The 22133-nt window shown below is 41.6% G+C and overlaps 1 protein-coding gene across 2 annotated transcripts; it reads left to right on the forward strand.

Moving 5' to 3' along the window:
- The first annotated feature begins 16346 nt into the window (after positions 1–16346).
- gata6 (GATA binding protein 6) lies at positions 16347–21525 on the forward strand. Of its 2 annotated transcripts, none has more exons than XM_084369189.1 (7): positions 16347–16451; positions 17057–17962; positions 18514–18686; positions 19507–19632; positions 19750–19837; positions 19933–20030; positions 20778–21525. In XM_084369189.1, exons 2-7 carry the CDS (start codon positions 17116–17118, stop codon positions 20937–20939), a joined length of 1494 nt encoding a protein of 497 aa, XP_084225315.1. In that variant the 5' UTR covers positions 16347–16451; positions 17057–17115; the 3' UTR covers positions 20940–21525. The 2 variants fall into 2 exon arrangements, with proteins under 2 accessions (XP_084225315.1, XP_084225316.1); XM_084369190.1 differs by lacking the exon at positions 16347–16451 and adding an exon at positions 16807–16967.
- The last annotated feature ends 608 nt before the right edge of the window (positions 21526–22133 follow it).

Raw genomic sequence — 22133 nt, forward strand, 5'->3', positions numbered from 1 at the left:
TCCGTCTGTGTCTTTCTTAATATGAACAATACGACATACCTGTGTATGTGCGGACCGGGCCTCAAAAAATGAAAATAAAAAGATGGACGGCAAAACTTGAACATCAACTACAGTCAACAACAGCAAGGAGATGAAGAGGGAGATAAATTCCCCGGACTCCCTTATAAAATCGCTCAATTTTGTGAGTTGTCGAGTTAGGAAAGACATAACAAACTTTGCGAAGCGCTGTTCCTGACAAATTCTTAATTATCTGGGCGTATAATTCGGCATATGTTACAGTCTCCTTTTAGGGGGTGCTGCAAATGCTTTTAGCTCCCAAATCCATGTCCTCATCATTCAAATCATTATCTATAATTCATGTGTTTACAATATAGTGTAGCAATGTACGCATGTCAATTTTAAGCGGGAAAAAAAACAGCTAGAAAATGATATTCATTGGTTATATATTTACCTTTTATTCATGAAGCATTCAAAAATCCATCATCAAACAGGTCACCATCTCAGCCCTGCTTCAGTGAAATATACGCCGAATGTTTCCACTTTGTTTCACTTCGTGGCTCTGTAACACAGATACACTGTCACTAGGCAACTGAGAAAGGCTATCAGTATTACTTTAATATGTCAACAAATCCAAAGTAATCCTGAATGAGGAGCGATAGTCATTTGTTTAATGTAAAGATGTTATCAATTTTTACAAGCCGGTTGTTGGCTAACTTCTCCCCTGCTCTTCAATCAGAGTGAGTCTTCACTTCAGCCCGGCGCGGCCGACAGTACAGTCCTCCCTCGATGGCAGCTACTGCCCATGACTCCTATTAGATTACAGGGGAGATTTATCGAACCGGCTTCCGCTTTTTCAGATAGGATAGTGACAACACTTATCTCCAGATATTCCCTTATCAAAAAACAATTTAGTGAGAGAAACAGACATTAGCCCAGATTTTTTTACACTGCTGAGTGCTCCGGCTTAGCCTCCTCGGTACAAGGGTCTGTTTGCACTGTGCACACACACACCTCCATCCGCTCGGATAGAGAAGCATTAACATTGCCTTAGTGCGCGCTTGATGTCACTGCCATTACGTTCGCATCAAGCTCTTGGACTTTGAGACTTGATCAATTCTGCTCGGATGTGGAATATGGAAAAAAAAAAAAGGTATCATGAAACAATTCGAAAGAGGAGACGAGACCTGACTGAAGTGTTTGTGTGCACGTACGAGTGTTGTGTATGGTTGACCTGGCAGGCCCGAGTTAGCAGCTGCTGAGAGAGGTCACTACAGGAGAAGGAGCCGGTGGGTCACCGCGAGGTTATCCTGACCCGAGCTTGATTTTATGCTGCCGCTATTTATCTAAAACATAGGGAGGAGAAACCGTGTGTTTGTGCAAGGTTTTTTTTTTTTTTCTACGGATGTGTGCCTATGTGTGTGTGTGTGTGTGTGTGTGTGTGCGTGTCGACGGGAAGCAAAGGCTAATTTCGAAGCGGCTAGAAGATTTTGACAGAGGTGTTTGTCAAATATTCATTTGTGTGTGTGAAGCCAGAAGGCCATGTGGGGGAGTCGGGCAGACAGATAGCTCTGACTCCTGTTACTATGACCCTGAAGGCGAAGAGAAGAGAAGAGAAGAGAAGAGAAGAGAAGAAGAAGAGAGAACTGGGTGTGCCGAGGCTTTATGAAGCTAATAACACAGTGTGATCTCCAATAATTGACCCCGTTCTGCTTATTTTCGAGTGTTTTTTCGCCAAACACCTGCTGGCATGTCCGATGAGATGGTTCATGTGAAGCCGATGTGCCCAACAAGCATTCAGACTATTTGTTCTCTCCGTGGATGATGCCTGTAAAAGGGGTTGCAGGTGCTTGGGCCAGGGGCACAGCGTCTAGGGGCCACGTTAACCATTAACACAGCCATATAACACTGTTACTGATTAGCGCCTCTCGCTCTTGAGACTCCCACTGAACTCAGTCACAGGTAGGAATCCCGCTAGGTGTGTATTTGTGTGTGCGTGGCGTTGACACACCGGCCTTCAGCATGCGTGGTGTCGGAAAGCAGCCTCCCCTCCTAGCCATAACTCTTTCTTTCTTCTTCTTCTTCCTCTCCCTCCCTCTATTCATCCCTCTTCGCTTCCTTCTCTCCCACGCAGTCCTCTCCCTCGCTAGATCACTGCAATGACCTTCATGATGACCTTTATCCTCTGCCATAAAACGCAGAGACGTAAAGATGTCTTGTACAAAGTTAAGAGGAGCCATGTTTGACGGGTAGTGCTCCAGGTACTTCACTCTGGGGCAAAAGTCTAAGGTGTAGAGGACACTGATGTATGACTCACAGCACATGTACAGCGAGACCTGTTGATGTGAGATGAGGAAATGTCAAGGTGTTGCGCTGCAATGTGGGCAGATGTTGGACGCCGATTGTGCGGCTTTACGTTGTAATGTTTCCACCACAGTGCAGGAAGATTACTGCACCTTATCACTTAACCGCTGACATTAACCGCCACATCCTACCAATTGCACAAAGCTTTGAGATGATATAGAAGATAGATGATTTGTGTCTTTAAAGAAATAGTTGAACATTTTGTGAAACGCACTAATTCATGTTCCTTTCTAGTGTCAGACCAGAAGATCGATACCCCTGTGGTGTCTGTGTGCTAAATTTAGAGCTAGGTGATTAGCCTGGATTAGCATAAAGATGAGAGGCAGGAGGAAACAGCTAGCCTAGCTCTCCAGATTGTTCAGAAATGTGTCTATCTCATATGTTTAATCAGTGGTTTTGAGGGGAGTTTATCTGTCTTCACCAATCAAAATCACCTTGGGTGGCACTCAACACAAGATGGAGCAACGATGGGGTGCTCCGGTAGCTCGGTTGATAGAGCGCCAACCCATACATGGAGGCTTCGTCCCCGCTGCAGCGGCCCTCTCAAAGCTGTCCTATCAATAAAGCCATGAAAAAGGCCATTCCAAAAAAAACATTTGAGATGGAGCAATGATGACACATTGGGAGGTGAGCCCTGGCATAAAAATGGCTGAAATGGCTTTTCCTCTCTGGAAAAAAAGTTACAGCTGCCAGCTTGTTAACATTCATACGAGGAGCGACCAGGTTAGGGTTAGGCTAACTTACCATTTTCAGCATGCGGGTGGCTATCTTGTAAGTTGTTGTTTCACAGAGCGATGGGGACTTCGAAAATGGTAAAGACAGCAGAAGGGCAGGACAAGACCAAATGAAATAGTCAACCGATGGCAGGCTTATACCAACAGCCTGCTTCGTGAGATTCAGAGTATTAGTAAGCTCTGGAGGCGTCCGTAGGCTTAATTTTGAACGCTGAACAAAATTATTCGTATTAAGCTTTGCAGGCGCAGTCTACGATGCGGAAAGAGACGGTTCCACACTTAAAAAAATATATATTGTTTTTGCTAAATTAAAATATTTAATTTAAAGGGGCACTATGTAGTTTTGGAGAAGAAATTCAAAATCAGAATTTTAATATTTACAATATTATTGAGGTAAAAAAATGCAATTATTTTTTCCATAACTAAATAAACAAGCTGTTCTCAGAGGAAAATAAGGTCCCCAGAACACTGTTTTGAAGCTAGAAAGGTTTGTTTTGGCATTATAAAAAAAAACAGTCAATGAAGCTCTTTGTCTTCTGATTAAAATTTCTTCCCCAAACCTACATAGTGCACCTTTAAAGGGGTCTGTTAAGTGTAATTAAATATGACAGTTACTGCTTACTATCAAAGAAATAGTCCCTCCTAACTGACTGTCTTATCTAGATTAACGAGATACAAGAAATACTGTCAGCTACATTTTTTTAATTCACTTTAAGCACCACAAAAGACATTTTATTGTATTGAAGTCGTGGCGGAAACTGGGCAGTAAATGAATAAAGATCATAAACAATAAAGCATAAAAGACAAATGTAGTTGTGATCTTACTATTGTTCTATTCTCACTGTGTAATGAAGCCACATTGAAGATACCGGCTCCATCCTCGCCTTGAATCACCGGCATTATCACGCTGTGTTAATCGTGTTTCATGGTTAATATCAGCCAGTCCAGACCTCAGACCTCAGTGATGTCTGCTCGCCTGGGTGCAGCATCTTGAGGCTGTAAGGCTGCGTTCTAGCCGATCTGTAAACACTGGGCTTAGTGGAGCCTGAGCTGCTGACCGGTGTCTGTGAAAACAACCAACACACACTGGGCAGGGTTTGTCTTTGTGTCTGGGGTCAACCTCAAGGGCTTAAATTTGATTTGATTTTTTTAAGTTTTCCGCATTCGTACAATTTTCTAGAAACAATTCCCCGGCTACAGATACACATACAGTCTTTCTATATTTATATTATGGTTATACAACTTTGGCTATGATAACAGCATTCTTGTGAAATAACTGGCGATGTGGACGTGACTTTGACACTGAACGGAAGCCAGGCCAATCGAGAGCCGAGCCAATGGCAAGTCAGATCAGCCGTGTCTTTCTTAGCCTCTTTTGTTGAGGCGTACTGTGCAAGTCACAATAAGGGATTTAACTGTACGTGCTGCAGATCACCCAGATATGGCCTCCCTTTTTTTCCCCATTTTTTTTTCTTAACAGGAGACCCGGCGGTGGCGGCCAGAGCATAAACTGACTGTGTTTGTCAGAGAAGGGCAACACCGCTCGTGTTTAATTTCGCTGTAATATTCACACAAGGAAGTTCTGCATTCGAAACCAATCTGTTACCGTGAAGTCGAAGGGATCGTGACACATTGTTTTTCGACTAAGCCGCGTGTTTTCTGCCAACAGAGACGCAAACCAGCCTGAGACATTACACTCCCACCATGGGCAAACATGCAAACACTGCGAGCCACTGCTCCGTGTGGTACAGTACACACCGTTAGAGAGGGCACAAAGGAAGGCGCATGATTGGTGTGTTTGACAGCGATCTGATAAAACCATAATTGGAGCATGTAGAATGCATATGTTTCCCAGTCAAACAAAAGCCTTGGTCACGCCATAGAAACTACCTCTCAATGTTTTCATTGTCTGGCAACTGACTAAAGTGAAGGAGAGGGCGACAGAAACCTCCGAGTCAGTCTGAGTGTGTTTAATGTGTGTGGAAGGGGAGCTGTGTGAGTGTGTGTTTGTCTGCGCGAGGCGTGAGAGGGCCGAGACGAGGCGAGGCCACACGGTCATGGAAGGACAAGGGCCGCGCAAAGTCGGCCATGTCTGGTGGAGCTCCAGACCTCTTTGAGTGGAGCTCGAATCTTATCAGATCTCAGAGGGTTTTATTTGTTCTCCCGACTGAAAAGCCACAGACACATTTGAACACATTTCACCCTGGAAAGAAAGCTGAGCTGTATTTACAGAAGGTCAAGGCCGAACTTGGGCACTTCCTGCCTGGAGAGACAGTTTCTTTGCAACATTGTTAAGCATCTCGCTGCTATTTCTGCATACAAATCCACTCGTACCTCAAGCTGCATCTCACCGTAGACACGTGCAGGTAGTTTAGATTTTATTGAAACTACTTGAAAACTGTCGACATTGTTTAATTAACCACATCTAAGCTACATGTAAGGCTTTTTCTCATTTCATACACCCTACAGTGATTCTTTTATTCACTATGTAAAATATAAAGTGGCTATCTGATGGTTCGTCTTATCTAATTTCTAAATAAAAGACTATTGTCATGCATATTATTAACATTTGCGGTAAAGAGCTGAATGTTTGGAAATGTCTTTGCTAGATGTGTGATGAAAAGCAGAAGACTACTGAGCCTTTTTCAACATCTTTGATGCCGTCTCCTGACAGTGGCATCAGAAACTCGGAGGAGAAAACACAGGCAGCCCACGCTAACCATTCACCGTTCTTTTTATGTCAACATGAGCTGCAGTGGCTACATGCGAGGGCTCCACAGATATGTTGTAACCAAATTGTGGTTACACTCTCTGGGGGGTGATTTTTATTAGAGATTTTCAGCACTTTTGGGGTATTTTGTTCAATTTTTTGAGAGTGGACAGTTAGAGAGACGACAGGAAATGAGAGGAGAGAGAGATCTACATTTACTTTTTATTTATTCATTCAAGCGGCAGATGCCTTGAGTTCCTTGGTAGCCAAAGAGTTACTGCACATGCATGTAACCACAATGCTTCTGGTTCAAAACCAGACCTTTGTTGCATGTTGTGCCCTCTTCTCTCCCCCCCTATTTCCTGTCTGGTGCTATGAGGTTGTGGGTGCATGTAGAAATCCATGTTAAACCAGGAGGAGTTCGCCAAAGTGTGAACCCTGGAAATGACCAAAAATGCACTCAATTTTCATAATAAATTCAAAATCGCTGTTGGGTTTACAGTTAAGGCCCTAGAGGCTTCTTATTAAATCTGGACATGCTACCAAATTTCATGAATTTTGGTCGAAGTTAAAGGGGCGCTTCGGTTTTGAAAAATCAATTCACTACGCCTAAGACCCTGATCAGATGTACATCACAGACTTTGGCGACTTTGCAAAGTTTTGTGAGTTTTCAAACACCTTTAGCCCCTGAAAAATGCATTTTAATAATAATATTAGTGAAAAAAATCAATTGGATTACAAAAGGGTCCCTGATTACATTTTTTTTAAAGGAGTCGATAGAGAAGGGTGGAATAAAAGTGAATATAACGTGAGTCAGTACTCTCGGAAAAGATACGCCTTCAAACAAGTTTGCACAGTTGAACCCACGGCCTAACCCCTGGCCCAATATTCAGCCATCATTAATTTTATCATTTACACCTTATTTACACATCTGGGAAAATCATTTCTACTCATTTTATTAAATATAAATTCAGTGGGCACCAGGGGAAAAAATCCTTTCACTCAAATACTGTGATCTCCTTTAATCTGAGCAAATAAAATCAAAACAATCTGCTCGATTAGACACCGCGAGAGGTAAGTGAGAGAAAGTCTTTCAGTAATTTAAGAGTACTGACACTTCTGAACTGTTACTGATAACATTGGCGATGATGAAGTGTCCCAGTTAGTCATGACAGTGTGACAGTGAGCCAGCATGAACACCTCCAGGACCCTGAAGCTGAAGCACCTAAATGGAATGCAGCCATCATTCATTTGTATTAGTTTTCCTTTTGTTTTTCTTACTGTGACATGTCAAAATGTCTTCCATGAAAAGTCTATCATAATCCCAAAAGTCACCTGTGTCACTCCCTTCGTCCGCTAATTTAGATCTGAACAATTGGTGATTGTTTCAGTTACACCACACACTCCTCTCATATCTTTCTAATAAGCAGCTCTAGACCTTGAAAGCATGAGTGGGCCTGCAAGGTCTGCCAGCTGCTCCGTCCAAACTCCACTCCAGTGCCAGGCCCGAGTATCCAACCCTCAGTACCTACCCACCACTACTGCCACCGCCACCGCCAACGCCAACGCCACTTAGTCACCTCTGAATTGTCTCCGTTTTGCTATCAGTGACGTCACCTCTCGCCCAAGGCTGTTTTCTCTCGAGCTGGGGCTCCAAACAGCTGATTCAGGGAAAGTCACAAAGTGTACTGGAGACCTGACCTTCTCTTTGGAGACAAAACACATAGAGAGGGTCTGGCTCCACAGGATGGAGACGTTAGCTTGGAAACAATAACACAGCCTCTGAATCTACACAAGAGAGAGAGAGATGAGGCTCTGTTTTCCAGAGACAGAAAGACGGGCGTTCGGCGGGCGTCTTCGAGGCGCTGGAAGTCAGCTTCCACTCTCGATCCCTCTTTGATCTCGAATCAGTTATTGTGTGAAGCGCCAAAATCCAATTATAGACTGATTTCAGTTTGTTGGATTTGAATAATTATAATAAGGTCTGAATAACCAAAATAGTCAACAAGATGAGAAAAAAGTCATAAAAACATGAACAGAATTTTGTGTAGTTTCAATCATTTCTTTTTTCTTTGAAAGGAAAAAATCATTTTGGGAAACTAAACTAAACTAAACTTGCCAAGAGTTAAATGTTAAATATGAAGCTACAGCTAGTAGCCACATGGTTTAGCTATACACAAACAGGAAGTCACAGCTAAGCCTGGCTGTGTCCCATTAAGGTAAGCAAGAAAAAAGCTAAACAGTTCGCACGTTAAATCTTGGCTGTTTATTTTGTACAGAGCCATTTTACTGTTTCGCATGCCGTTGTTCTCAGCTAAGCTAATTGGTCGCTAGCTACAGCTTCTTATTTAGCGCACGGACATGAGTGTGGTATCAACCTTCTCATTTAATTCTCAGCAAGAAAGTGAATACGCGAAATCGTCAAGCTATGGGTGTGTTCGTAAACCGATCTGATGCTCCACACAGCTGCCATCAACAGCATTAGCTGGTAGCCCAACACCATATTTGACGAAAAGTGTTATTGTTGTATCTGTAACATTAATTTTCAACTCAACTCGGACAAATAAGGTCAATGTGGCTGCTTGTCTGATGTAACATTAGCTATTTAACGCTAACATTTCAACACGACACGTCAACAACAACCATTACCTGTAAGCTAACTTCGGAAAAACACAATTCTCTTTGTTTCGTATCCAAGCTTGGGTCCACTTTGTGCCGCAGTGCGTTCTGGTGATTTCAGTGACAATTTACAAACAAACCCTGTTTCTTTAAATTATGACCCCTGAGATTTATCTCGTGACCTGTTGGAGGGGTCCCGACCCCCAGGTTTGGCACCACTGCTACTCAGCTGCTGTTTTGGAGAGTAAAGACGACATTTTCCTATAAAAATCCACTGAACCTTCAGTGCATGTGAACTGAAATAAATCATTACTGGACTTTGCCACAATTTGCATGATCCTCTTTAAACTTTGAAATGAAACAGATCTACATCCTGCCCTAAAATAAACCCTAATCTTCATTTGTTTTGACACAGTGTGGATTATATTTTCAGTTTCTGTGCAGCTGTGACCCTGATATATCTGTCCTGTGGTTATCCTTTCACAGTTCCACTGTAGTGATCACACTGCAGATAGAGTTAGCGGCTAAGTGTGTTAAACTGTACACCTCCACCTTATCGTGTTTTGATAGCTTTTTAAACAGCTTTATAGGTGATGGATGGGGGGCTTATCTAACTACTTGCTCTTTCCTTGGACAACCAAAAGTAAAAGCAGACATAAAAATCACAGCTGCCTTAAAGTCTCCAAATCACTGAGGGGATTCCTGCTATGAGTCTACCGATAATGAGTCAGCTTCTGAAATTTCATGGAAATTAAACCGAACAAATTTCCGTCAAAGTCTGTTCTGCCATTCAGAATGACATCAAATTCACTCGTCCTGCTCCTCTGTCATCCATCCACATCATAGGATTTCTAAAAATAGCAAATGAACTTTGGTCTCTGGCTGACAACTCGCTGCTGATCGAAGAGTCCACATCAAAAGTGAAGCTGGAAAAGTGAACAAACTAATTTCATATCTCAGTGCAGCAGGAGATCATTCCCTTTATCCGCTTAATCCCACATCCAATATGACTAAGCACAACCTGATAAACGTGCAAATTAATATTATAATTACATGCGGCGAGACTTTGCTGTACTAATCCACTTAATCCCTCATATTACAGAGCAATGTGCTCAGCCTCGGTTTGTCCTGTGAATGCTGTGTTTGAACAACAGAATAAGCCCCACAAAGTGAAACATGGGCACTTACAGTCATTTTATTTCTCATATCTTCATTTAACTGGAGTGTTATCACTGATATCAAGGGCTCTTTTTCAAGGGAAGTGCAAATGACAGAGCTAAGAGTTAAGACAATGGGTCAGGCTGATTTGACATTGTGTTGCTGATAAACTGGAGCTACTGAACACAAAAAAAATCACCCATAACAACAGATAAATGGGCCTCCATCTTTCTCGAGTTCCTGCGTCTGTTTCCCAAGAAAGTATAATAGCTTTTTGGGGATTTCATGTTCTAGCCGAGACCATAAACACACAGAAAACATGTGTGATGGTACAAGATGATTAGCAGCTTCCAACCAATCCCCATCATAAAATCACACACACACACACACACACACACACACACACATTCATGCACACACACACACACACACATTCATGCACACACACTCAGTGCGAGCAGGCAGGTGAGCAGGGCGTTCCGTTGTGGGCGAGCCAGGGGAAGCAAGGACGGTGCATGTCCAAAATGACAAAGGTTGCTTTTACACCTGTCACGGCCCCGTTTAATCATCTACCACTTCAAACAGGAGAGTCTGAGTGACGCTCGCGGCCTCCCAGCAGCCTTTGCTCCGTGCAGCAGCCCTGGACAAGCTGCCATTCAGTTGGAAGACGGGGGAGAAAACAGACCCGGGCAGGTATAAAACTTAACTGTGACTTCCATAAAACAATAAGAGCAAATAGGTCATTGTTTTAAAGGCTGCAGCAGCGTAGTGAGGTAACAGATGAAGAAAGATGGCTTCCACAGGTTGATTAGAAGTGATGCATTGATTTACACATTCACATTCACATGTTTTGTTCATGAATGTGTTGTTTTTCCTTTTGTTGTTTTATTTTCTGGATTACACTTTTTTTGTTTGAGCTGCTGTAGTTAAAATCTGATTATTTTTAAAGGTGCACTACGTAGTTTTGGGGTTGAAATTGTGTAATCAAATAAATGAAACAAACCCTTCGTTTTCATGACTGAATAAACAAACTGACTTTAAAGGAGAACACAATTTCATACTGCTTTACTTTGTTTACATGTGGCGGACCCTGCCACCTTTCTAGCTTCAAACAATGTTCTGAGAACAGCTTGTTTATTCAGATATGTTAAAATAAAAATGTCTGAGTTTGTATTATTACCTCATTAATATTGTAAATATTAAAATTCTGAGTTTGAATTTCTTCTCCAAAGCTACATACTGCCCCTTTAAAGGTGATGGTGCACAGAAATGGGTCAGGGGGGAAAAAAGTATGATTGTACGCAATAATATAATATTATAAATGATAACTGATTGTGAAATATTTATTACAAATATCATTCCTGAGTTTTCAAAAGTGATTTTTTTTTTTCTAATTTCACAACCCAAGCCAAATATTTTCCAAACCAACTGGAGAGGGGTTCATTTATTTACCTATTTATTCATTTATTTAGAATATTTTATTCTGAAATTGAGTGGGTCAGTGTCTTTTTATTTGGAAAATGATTAAGTGAAAACTCACCACTTTATATCTGTAAAATATACTGACTCACATGTGTATTAAGAAGTTGTGTCACCTACAATCTCAAAATGTTTACATTTATATGCTGCCAATTATATATTTTTAAAATATTTCATTTCCCATTTTAGAATGAGACTCAACATTTTATAAATGATTCAGAAACACTGGTTTATAAAAGGACATCAGGCACCTTGTCCATTAATATCAGCACATAACAAATACATCTCATGTAAAAGAGCCTTTTTAAAATATAAGCAGCAGCGTTAGTGTCATTTAAAACAGACTGTGTGATATAAATTCAACTATCTGTTTTATTATCAGCAAAAAAGAGTGTTCAGTGGCGACTTATGAGGAGAATTTGAATTTTATTTTGATGCTACATGCAAATACAAGATATTTCCCCCAGATCGAAATGAATCTAACACGGTAATTAAACACCTCCTACAGCAGGCTTTGTTCTACATACAAAAGACAGATAAAAAGGAAAATGGCCATCAACAGCTGAGTGGTGATCCAGATGATGAATGGAGTCTCTTTCCTGCGTGTTTTACATGCAGCTACAGTCGTTTCTCATTAATCACGACCGAGACATCAGAGACATTCTTGTGTAAAGGGCGTGTTAAATGTCCACAATGACTTTTATCACTCTGTATGTATCAGAGGGGACAAATCCGAGCTGTATCTCACTGGCGTTTTTGGCTGAGTCACAGAAACAAACACCAGGACCGTTTATTTCAATAAAGGAGCGACACAGTGATCACCAGCATCAATAATAAATCACACGAGGGTTTGAATCCCTGTTTCAGGGAAGAATCTGTGAGCTCAGCGTTATTCCTGCTCCCTGTTATCTCCATAACATCGTGCATATTGCAGCAGTATTGGCTAATCAGGAGCGGGTTGTAACGAGTGCTGGAGTGTTGGAGATAATCATTATCAAGTCGGTACATAAGGCACTGACACCTGGGGAGGGTCGGCCATCAGACCCGCAGCAAGAAACGAACTGGAGTCAGGTAGAACTGCTGAGGCCGCGTGGACTTCTGGGTAAAAAATCAATCAATCAATAGAAACAACATTATTATTATTATTATTATTATTATTATTATTATTATTATTATTATTAGGTTGTTTTTTATTTTATTTTTTTTCTGACGGATTTCTTTTAGCTATAATATTCTTGTAATATTCAGTGGGAACCATCCAATTTTCAATTTATAATAATAATAATAATAATAATAATAATAATAATAATAATAATAATAATAATGATAATACATTTCGAGGCGTCCAGTCTCCGGTGAAATGTCTGATAAAGGTAATTAGATCACGGGCCTCTGTCTCTGACATCCATGCGGGCCGGCGGTGTTTGACCGTCTGTGGATAAATGTGGAGACAGGGCGGCGTCCTGCCACTTCTCCTCGCAGGCTCCGTGTGTCAGAGCTGCACACTTTGACATCACTGCGAAAACACCTCATTCATCAAACCCGGCGAGGCTCCGCAGCCCCAGTGAGCAAGAGGAGTCAACGTCAGGGAGAGAGAGGAGAGAGAGAGGGAGTAAAGTTACGGGAAAGAAACAACAGGGTTTTGTATTCTCGCACCTCTTTGACAACCGCTCACTGGGGCGATGGGATGGGAGACAGTAGCGCACGGTTTGGTTACTCCCTCTGATAAAAAAAAAAAAAATCACATCTCCAAATCGTCTCCGGTCACTCACGCTGCCCACTCTGAGCCTGTGCTACAACCGCAGTGCAGGAGAAGACGGTGAGGCCTTCGGGGATGTGTCTGCGTGCGTAAAAGTCAGATGTCCCCAAAAACATGAGCATCCAACACACGCACATGGACGCACAGAGCCACAGAAATCCAGTGCAAAGTTATATCTAAATGTATAAAGACAGTAAGAGCCTATATGTATTTTTATTATTTGCAGAAATAATGCTGTGATTTCCTACATAGAGCTACTCTTTAGCCAACAAATCCCTCAAACATAAATAAATAAATAAATAAAGCAGCAGCTATTTAATGTGACAGCCTAATAATAATAGAGGTAGTTGTAGTAGTAGTAGCAGTGGCAGTAACAATAGGCTAGAAGTGGTGTCAAAAAGGGTGTTTAAGAAGCAGTGGCAACAGGATAATAATAATAATAATGACAGACTAGTGTTTGTGTCAGTAGACGCTCTAATAGTAGTAGCTGTTGTAGAGACAGTAGAGGTCAAACAGTAATAATAATAATAGGCCTGTTATAAAAGCAGTGGAAGTAGAAATATTACTGATTTCTGAATGTATTAATATTATAGTTCAGTTCTGCAGCTTCCAGCAGTGTTGTGGTAGCAAAGGTAGAAGGCTATAGTAGTCTATTAATAATTGTAGCCATGGAAACAATGATGATATTAGCAGTAATAATAATAGTACAAGTTCTAATAAAAACAGTGGTAGTGGAAGCAGAAATATGACTAATCTTAGAATGAAATAACATTATATTACCATATAATTAGTATTTAATTGTGAGTCCAGCTCTCTGGCTTCCAGTGGTGCTGCAGTGGGAGAAGAAGCAGAAGCAGTAACAGTTAATATTGTTTAGTCCACAAAGCCCCTTTTGCATTGTGATTTTAGTAGTACAGTAAGATATATCAGTAATGTATCGGCAATGTTTGTGGTAAATGATCAGGTCCTCAGTGAGTACGGCTGTCTGCACAGCTCCCTGTAGTGCAGACTGTAGTGCTGGTGCTGGTGTGAGGCTGGTAACTGTGAATGTTGAGTCCTCAGGTCTCCTTCAGGCTCAGTCCGTCGTGTAGTGACACGTTAGTTAGTAGCCATAGCAGTAATCAGTGACTGAGTACTTTTACTCGAGTACAATTTTGAGGTACTTGCACTTTACTTGAGTATTTCCATTTTATTTTATTTATTTATTTATTTTTGTGCTACTTTACACTTCCACTCCACAACATCCTGGAGGAAAATACTGTACTTTTTCTCACTTACTACATTTATTTGCAAAACTTTAGTTACTAGTTACTTTAAAGATTTAGAGTCAAAGTAGAGCATTTTTAAAAATGTATTTATTTTATTGGCAATCAGATAAAAAACAGACTGATAATAAAAATGCTGAATATTGGGTCGGATAACAGTCGACCTCTGGTATACAGTACATACATGTAAATCTATGTAATTTACTCTTACATGTACTTTTGATACTCAAGTACATATAATTTCAGATAGGCTTAAGACTGAAATACTATTTTACTAATAACGAATAAAAAGTCCTTAAGCATCTAATATTAAATGTACTTAAAAGTAATTTCCAGGCAACATGTGTACTCCAGGCATCAAAAGTACAAGTAGAAGTACATTATAAGCTGCATGTATACACAGTCAGTCAGCATTTTTCTGATAATCAGGATCAGTGTTTTTTGAATCAGAATGCAGACAAAATAAATTAATTTAAAGTAACTTGCAACTCAAGTTGTGAGATAAACATGGAGAAAAACACTTAAGCACAATATTTACCTCCAAAATGTAGTGGCGTGGAAGTATAAAGCAGCAGAAAATGAAGTACAAATACCTCAAAATTGTATACTTGAGTAAATGTACTAAGTTACATTCCATCGCAGCCTATAACGCTGCCTATAACTTTTTCACAACAGTGGCAGAAAGATAGAAAAACATTAGAAACATAGATGTGAATGTTGGAGAACTCCTGTCTGCCTGCAGCCTGTGTACTAGTAGTAGTCCTAGTAGAAGTATGGTAGTAGTATTAGTAGTAGTATTAGTAATAATGTTGGATTCATCAGATGTGTGCAGCTCAGTCTCAGTTATCTCCCACCAGACTAAATGCAAACACACAAATACGTGCTGACCGGTGAGTGTGAAGAACCTGAGGACTGTTTGTTAACCTCTGTGAACACGCACGAGGAGACCTGTAAATGAGCGCATGATTCAATTGTCACCTCGCGGACTTTTGATCACCTCACACACACTCTCTCTCTCACACACACACACACGCACACACACTGCACTGTGTGTATGTATATTGAGGCTGAGCGAATCATCGCGGTTCAAAGTGAAGCTCCTCTCGCCACAGAGACGTGCTGAGAGTTTGTGCTGCTGCTCAGCTGAGGCCATTTAATCCTGAATGAGAGCGTCTGACTTAAATAAACTAATTAGTGAGGGGATTTATTGATCACCGCGGAGCGTATAGAGAATAAACAAAGAGGATGAGAGGCCATTCATCAAGAGCTTCAATGGAGGAACTTCAATATAGAAATAAATAAGGATGTTTTTTGTTTTTGTTTTACTTAATTAATAATCTTAAACGGATCCACACAATGATCCGTGTTCATGTAACACGGTGGATTTGTTGGTAACTGTGTGATTTAATCAATCAAAGTCATCTTAATTAATCAATAAGAAGTAGCCAGTTGTGGAAGAAAAAAACCTTGCTTTCAAAATCCTTAAAACTAAAAGTACGCAAGTATAAGTACTTAAGCAAAATGTGCGTAAAGTATCGAAAGTAAAAGTGTTTTTACGCACACAAACAGGCCCTGTGAGTGTTTTATTGTTTTTTTTTATGTTACAGGATTATTGTTAATGGTGCGTTCAGGTGTAAACAGTATTTTAAGGTTGTACTTTGTTGAGCTGGAGCTGATTTTAACGACATTTTACATCAAATCGTGTAATAATTTGTTATATTTTATTAAACGACTATAATCAGCTGTCAAATAGTGCATTAATTCCCTCTGAATTTGAGTAAAATAGCAAATAAATGAAAATAGAAACCCTTAAGTAAATTAAAAATACCTCAAAATCGTATTTAATTGAAAGTAAATTAAAACACTGGAGTAAATTTATTCCTCAACAGCCCAAGAATTTAATCAGGAATAAATGTCAGTAATTAAAACGAACATCACTGAGCAAAACAGCTGCAGTATACTGGAAAATAACAGGTTCATAATAATAATAATTAAATGGTCAGAGATGAGTGCAGGCAGACTTCACACGTGGAGCTGTCACAACAACTCGCCGAAACCTTCATTTGCAAATTATTAAAACTCTCAGACATGATCAAGTCACCGTTTTTTCCTTTCTTTTTTCTTTCTCTCCCTCCGTGTGATTGATTGGAGGAGATCATAGGCTGGCACCCCCATCGTGTCTCCAGCCGCTCGCTCGCTCGCTCGCTCCGCTCATGATTGGTCCGCCTCCTGCAGCCGCGGCCACCAGAAGCGCCTCCTCTCATAAACCTCGTCAGACCGCACCGACGTTTCCCATTACTTCCAGGAGAAGCAGCGACTCACTGTTACACGAACTTTGCGTGCGACCTATGGCACACAACTAGCAGGTAAGTTGGCGGAAATGTCTCTACTTTTTCTCCACTTGTTGCTGTTTCTCCCCGACAGCTGGCTCAAACATCTGGCGCGGCGGCGGCCGGTGAGCGAAATCATCATTTCGGGGGTATTTTTTTTATCGCTCCTCCAGCCCTCTCGGCTCTTATCTGTTTTGGGTCTTATCAAACGGTTATCTCTTTTGCTGTGAAGACATATTGCGTTTTGTTTCCTATCTCTTATGTGTGTGTGTGTGTGTGTGTGTGTGTGTGTGCGTGTGTGTGTGTGTGTGTGTGTGTTTGTGTGTGTGGGAGGACAGAGATTTGACATGGACGGATCCTTTTAAGAGCGCTTGATGGGAGAATGGCAGTCACTGTGGATTGGATGTGTTTTATTGGATACTTGTAGATGAGACGGAGTCAGAAGAAACTCAAAGTCGGATTCTGTTTAAATGTAGAAGTGTAGGTTTCTCTTTTAAAGATGAGAGCGAGCTGTACATCAGAGGAGGATTTGCGCTTCTTCCAGAAACTTTGGCGAGTTTCTATCCAGATGTTCGCTTGTCCATAACTTTGCCCCACATGCGTAAAGCTGATTTTCCTCTCCACTTTCTGTTTCGTTACAGGGTGGACTACTCCCTGACGACTTTAAGTAACCACAACGGTGTATGGAAAGTGCTCCTGGATGGACCTGGGCGAAAACAGCTGGTCCATGGTCAAGCGAGAAGTATCCAGCAGCCCAGGGTCACCGGCTGAGCAGACATACCTGCCCGGTGACAGCAGGAGGGACGGTCCCTCCGCGGACGAGCTGAGGACTCCTCCGAGCGACCTTGACGCACTGGGGCACCGCCGCGACGGCAGATCTCTACACTCCTACGTTCACTTCGGACACCATAACAACACCCTGACCACTGCCGAGGACATCCCGCTGTTTACGGATTTAGACCAGGGCAGCAAACTCGTCCTCTCCAGCGGAGCGCACAAGGCGAGCTTGCTGGTGGACCCGACCGACATGTACCAAACACTGGCCATCGCCGCCGCCCAGAGCCAGACTGGATATGATTCCTCCTCTGGTGGTTATATGCACTCCAACCCCAACTCCCCCGTGTATGTGCCCAGCTCCCGGGTGGGCCCCATGATACCCAGCCTCTCGTATCTGCAGGCCAGCGGCTCTGCGCAGCCGAGCCACGGCGTCTCCAGCCACTCGGTCTGGTCTCAGTCCACCCCGGAGAGCCCTTCATACAGCACCGGGAGCCCGCACACCTCCAGCCGGTTCCACTACCCTCCGAGCCCGCCCATGAACAACGGGAACCCCCGGGACACCGGCTACAGCAACACGCTGAACGTGAGCAGCAGAGACCAGTACGGCCTCTCTCGGCCCCTCACTGGGACCTACGCCAGTCCGTACTCTCCTTATGTGACACCGCAGCTGTCCCAGCTGTCCTCGCCTTGGACCGGGGGACCTTTCGATAACACGATGCTGCACACCTTGCAGAGCAGAGGCGCGCCCTTGATTCGAGGACCAAACGGAGGTAAGAAAAGAGAGAAAACAGCTAGGAGAGGACATGGTGATGGAGTGACTTTTATTCTCACTGTCTGGGATGGAAAATGATGATTCAATTCTTTTAATCAGGCCACTGCTGAAGTGGTTTTAGTGCGCTTTTGTAAGATAACCTGATCTCTTTGTGGAGGCCAAAGCTCAAAAATCAAAAAGAAAGATCTAACCAAAAATGTGTTTCATAAAAGATCACAATAATCTTCCTTTTATGATTCAATTTTGGCTGAATGTGGTCTGAAACTAAATGTGCGTATGCGTCCCGAAGAAAAAGTAATCCCTTAAATATGTAAAACCATAAAATATAAAAGAGTAAAAACTATATTTAAAGTGTCCAAGCGTTATAACAAAATTTAATAAAAGAATAATTCAAAAAGTCAGATTTTTTTACTGCATGAAATCTGTGGAACTGATTTATTTTTGCTTCAGCTGTCATCCTAATGTCCAAGAAACACAATACCTCATGAAGAAGTACAACCTGTAGGCAGATTCTCCTGTTTGTGCTGATCTGAGTTTTTTCTTTCTCAGTTCAAGATATTCTGGACGACATGTCGGAGAGCAGAGAGTGCGTGAACTGCGGCTCCATCTCCACGCCGCTGTGGAGGCGCGACGGCACGGGCCACTTTCTCTGCAACGCCTGCGGCCTTTACAGCAAAATGAATGGCCTGAGCCGGCCATTAATTAAACCACAGAAACGGACGGTAAGGAGCAGGGGACCACTTAAGCGCTCAGTTTCCTGCCTAATTGTCTCAAACGACGGCCGGAGGTCATCGCAGATGAGTGTCAGAGTGTCCACAGATGGACAGCTTTAGTTTTTATTAGTTTTTTTTTTTTTTGAGAATATTTCTTGTTTTTATCTGTGACTGATGACAGATATCTATTTGTAAAATACGTCTCAGCACATACATTTGACGTTTAAGACATCATTTATCACATTACTCAATAATATTAATTTACTAGCCACCAGTTATGATAATTAAAATGATGCTGGAGTGGAAAATTTGATCGCCAAGAGGTTTATTGGTACATTTCCCATGATTTGGTTTAAACAGAATTGAAGGCGCTGTTTTAATTGGATTAAACGCCAGCCATACAAGTGGATATTTGTTCACGTAATTAATCAGGCACTTAATCTGTCACCCTGCTCAGTGCCTCTGCTGGGTAACTTCATCTTAATGGGGTTACAATAAGAGCAAATCTTTTCCTGGTGCCATTACGCGCATTACGCACAGCTTTTAAAGGGAAATCTGATCACAAATATAAGCTCCACTGAAAATGGACATCCTGTGCAGAGCCCTGCGTAAATGGCGACTAAATGGATATCATAATAGGAGCCGTATTATTGTTAGGAAATAGGGTGTGAATGGCCGAACGGTAATTGAATTAGCGGAGTGTGCTCTCACTTTAAAAACAATTTATTTAACTGTAAGCGACAGACAGAACCTCTCAAGTCGTACGAGATCTTTTTATATGTTCCAGCTGATTAGAATAATTCATTTAATGTAGCATTTCTGTCACCAGTCGACGTCCAGAAGAATCGGCCTGTCCTGCGCCAACTGTCAAACCAGCACGACCACTTTGTGGCGCAGAAACGCGGAGGGAGAGCCGGTGTGTAACGCGTGTGGACTCTACACAAAACTACACGGGGTGAGTGAAAGATTTCAATAATAATAATAATAATAATAATAATGATAATAATAATAATAATAATAATAATAATAATAATAATAATAATAATAATTATAATCCAAAAATGACCCGCAGGTACCTCGGCCGCTCGCCATGAAGAAAGAGGGCATCCAGACAAGAAAAAGAAAACCGAAAACTTTGAATAAAACAAAGGGATCCTCCGGTGAGTTACATGCATGATAATTACTGTGGATAATTTTCATCAACATGCTGATTTTTATGTTATGATCTAAACAATATGTTTTTCTATTTTTCAAGGAAACAACAACTCGGTCTCTATGACTCCCACATCCACATCTTCATCTAATTCCGAAGACTGCTCGAAAACCAGCTCTCCCTCTGGACAGGTGTCAGGGGTAAGACTTGACTTGAAGTATATTAAAATGTCTTCTGTTTCACTTTAATTCAAATTATCAAATACATGTTAAAACATTTTTTTTTTAATGAGGTCAAACTTTAATTTAAAGGAGCACTATGTGGCCCTCATCAGAAAAACTGTGAAAGCAGCTTATTATCACCCATACTGACATGAGTACAATGTTGGTATATGGTCCTATATTCTTACGCTAGGTGACTTCTAAATGGGTCATGCTGTTTTTTTCTTCTCTCCCCACCCTAACTCAAAATACAAGCCTTAACATATGGCTTTAACGTAGACTCCAAACTGCCATTCTTTGTACATAAGCCTGTAAAAAAAAAAAAAAGTTGCAGCGTGTACCTTTAAAAATACCACCCTTTCAGTGATTTTAGAAATTTCAAACTTTGTCCTCGATGCAACTTCAGGGTTGAATATTTTGTAATAAACAAACTGAAAGCATTACGACATCTGCTACAGCAGGTGATCTGCAGATCACATGCTGTCTGACTTAAACTCCGGTGGTGATGACCGCTCAATGTGTCACACTGTGTTATATTACTGTAGGATTGACATTGTTCACAATCTGGTGCTTTTTACAAGTAGTGTAGCGCAAGAGGCTTCGAAAGAAGTTCATAAAACATGAAAAACACTACACCAGACAACTGTTATTTTATGCAAAAATGTCAGTTTTATTAATGTAGTTTGGTTAATTATGCATTTTTAAAAAATTCCTCTTATGTTGTAGGTCAGTTCGTCCGTGCTGTCCAGCTCAGGGGAGGGAGCAGGTTCCGGCTCAGTGGTGAAGTACCCGGGACAGGACGGCCTGTACAACAGCGTGGGTCTGTCCCAGCCATCAGACGTAGCTTCAGTGAGGGGTGAACCCTGGTGCCCCATGGCCTTAGCCTGAACATCTAAATCTTTCGGGAGGACAGCAATCCCTGGCCCCTCTTGTCTGGATGCTATGTAGTGTGGAAGTATTCAGGGGGGGCGATATTTGTTTCCTTCCTCGCAGCTGATGCAAGAAGAAGAAAAAAAAGTGGGACAGGTTGGACAGAAGGGTGAGACGACCTTCAGTCACACTGCAAGCTTGAGCCGAGCGTGGAATAGCTGGTTGCCAGATTGGTGTGGGGGATCTTAAGAAAACAAAGGGAATCTCCAGGCCAGATGATCAATCGGGTGGCCTGCTTTTTGGATGCTTTCTGGACCCGCCATGCACTCGTAAATCTCTCCCATCCCGTGGCACATAACCAGTGAAGCCGTCTTGTACATAACGGATTTCCTCTCTGTTGATTGGATACCACTGCTTCGTTAAAGCGCTGTATTTCTTTTAAGGACATTTAGATTTTTGTTTTCTTTTCCGCAACTGGAATCAAGCCACAAGTGCCGAGACAACTTTTATGAATCAAAAGAAAAAAAAATATTTATAAATCTTCCATTGTTGAAAACATGGCTATGATTGTTAATAAAGATATCAATATAGAGTAGAAGTTGAACCATTCTGATGTCTTCTTTTCTCTTTTTTTCCCCTCCTCTATTTGTTTTTGTAGTACAGTAGTGTTGAATCTGCACATGTTTTCCACTGAGAGCTCTTACTGTATTCGACTGAAACTAGTTTGGTTTAAACAGGGTATAAAAGTCATCTAGTGTTTAATTATTTTTAATGAAAAAAATGCAAATAATCAACTCATTCAGACTATTTTTTTGATATATTAATGTCAGCTGTTTGATAGCATGAAGGTACTATTCTCGACTCTTTTCACATGTGAAGAAGTTGGACGGCTTGTTTGAACAAGAATAGCTGTGGGCCCGCTGACCTTTATGTTACAGGACATAAACCGCAGAAGAAGACTGTTGGCTGCGCTACCTGACTCACTATAAACTGTGTACCTTTCACAATGCAAGCATGTACTGTTGCATCATTTTAGACCAGAATTAGAGCAAAGCAGAGAGTGAGGTCACCTCTGAGCAAATTCTTGTTACTTTGATGACTTTGACTAATCCCTGCGAGGGTTGACATCGGTGTAATGGCCCGGTAGTTTAACAGAACGAGGTGAAAGGAAATAAAGGAAGCGACGAATATGTGGCATGCAAAATGAAAATA

Source organism: Pagrus pagrus (assembly GCF_965226575.1).
Source record: "Pagrus pagrus genome assembly, chromosome: 12".
NCBI lineage: Eukaryota > Metazoa > Chordata > Actinopteri > Spariformes > Sparidae > Pagrus > Pagrus pagrus.

Bases quoted from the DNA above. Each gene is read 5' to 3' on its own strand.
- gata6 (XM_084369189.1), top strand. From the start codon at position 17,116: ATGGACCTGGGCGAAAACAGCTGGTCCATGGTCAAGCGAGAAGTATCC. The intron at 18,687-19,506 runs GTAAGGAGCAGG...TTCTGTCACCAG, and splicing joins TTAAACCACAGAAACGGACG to TCGACGTCCAGAAGAATCGG. The intron at 20,031-20,777 runs GTAAGACTTGAC...CTTATGTTGTAG, and splicing joins CCTCTGGACAGGTGTCAGGG to GTCAGTTCGTCCGTGCTGTC.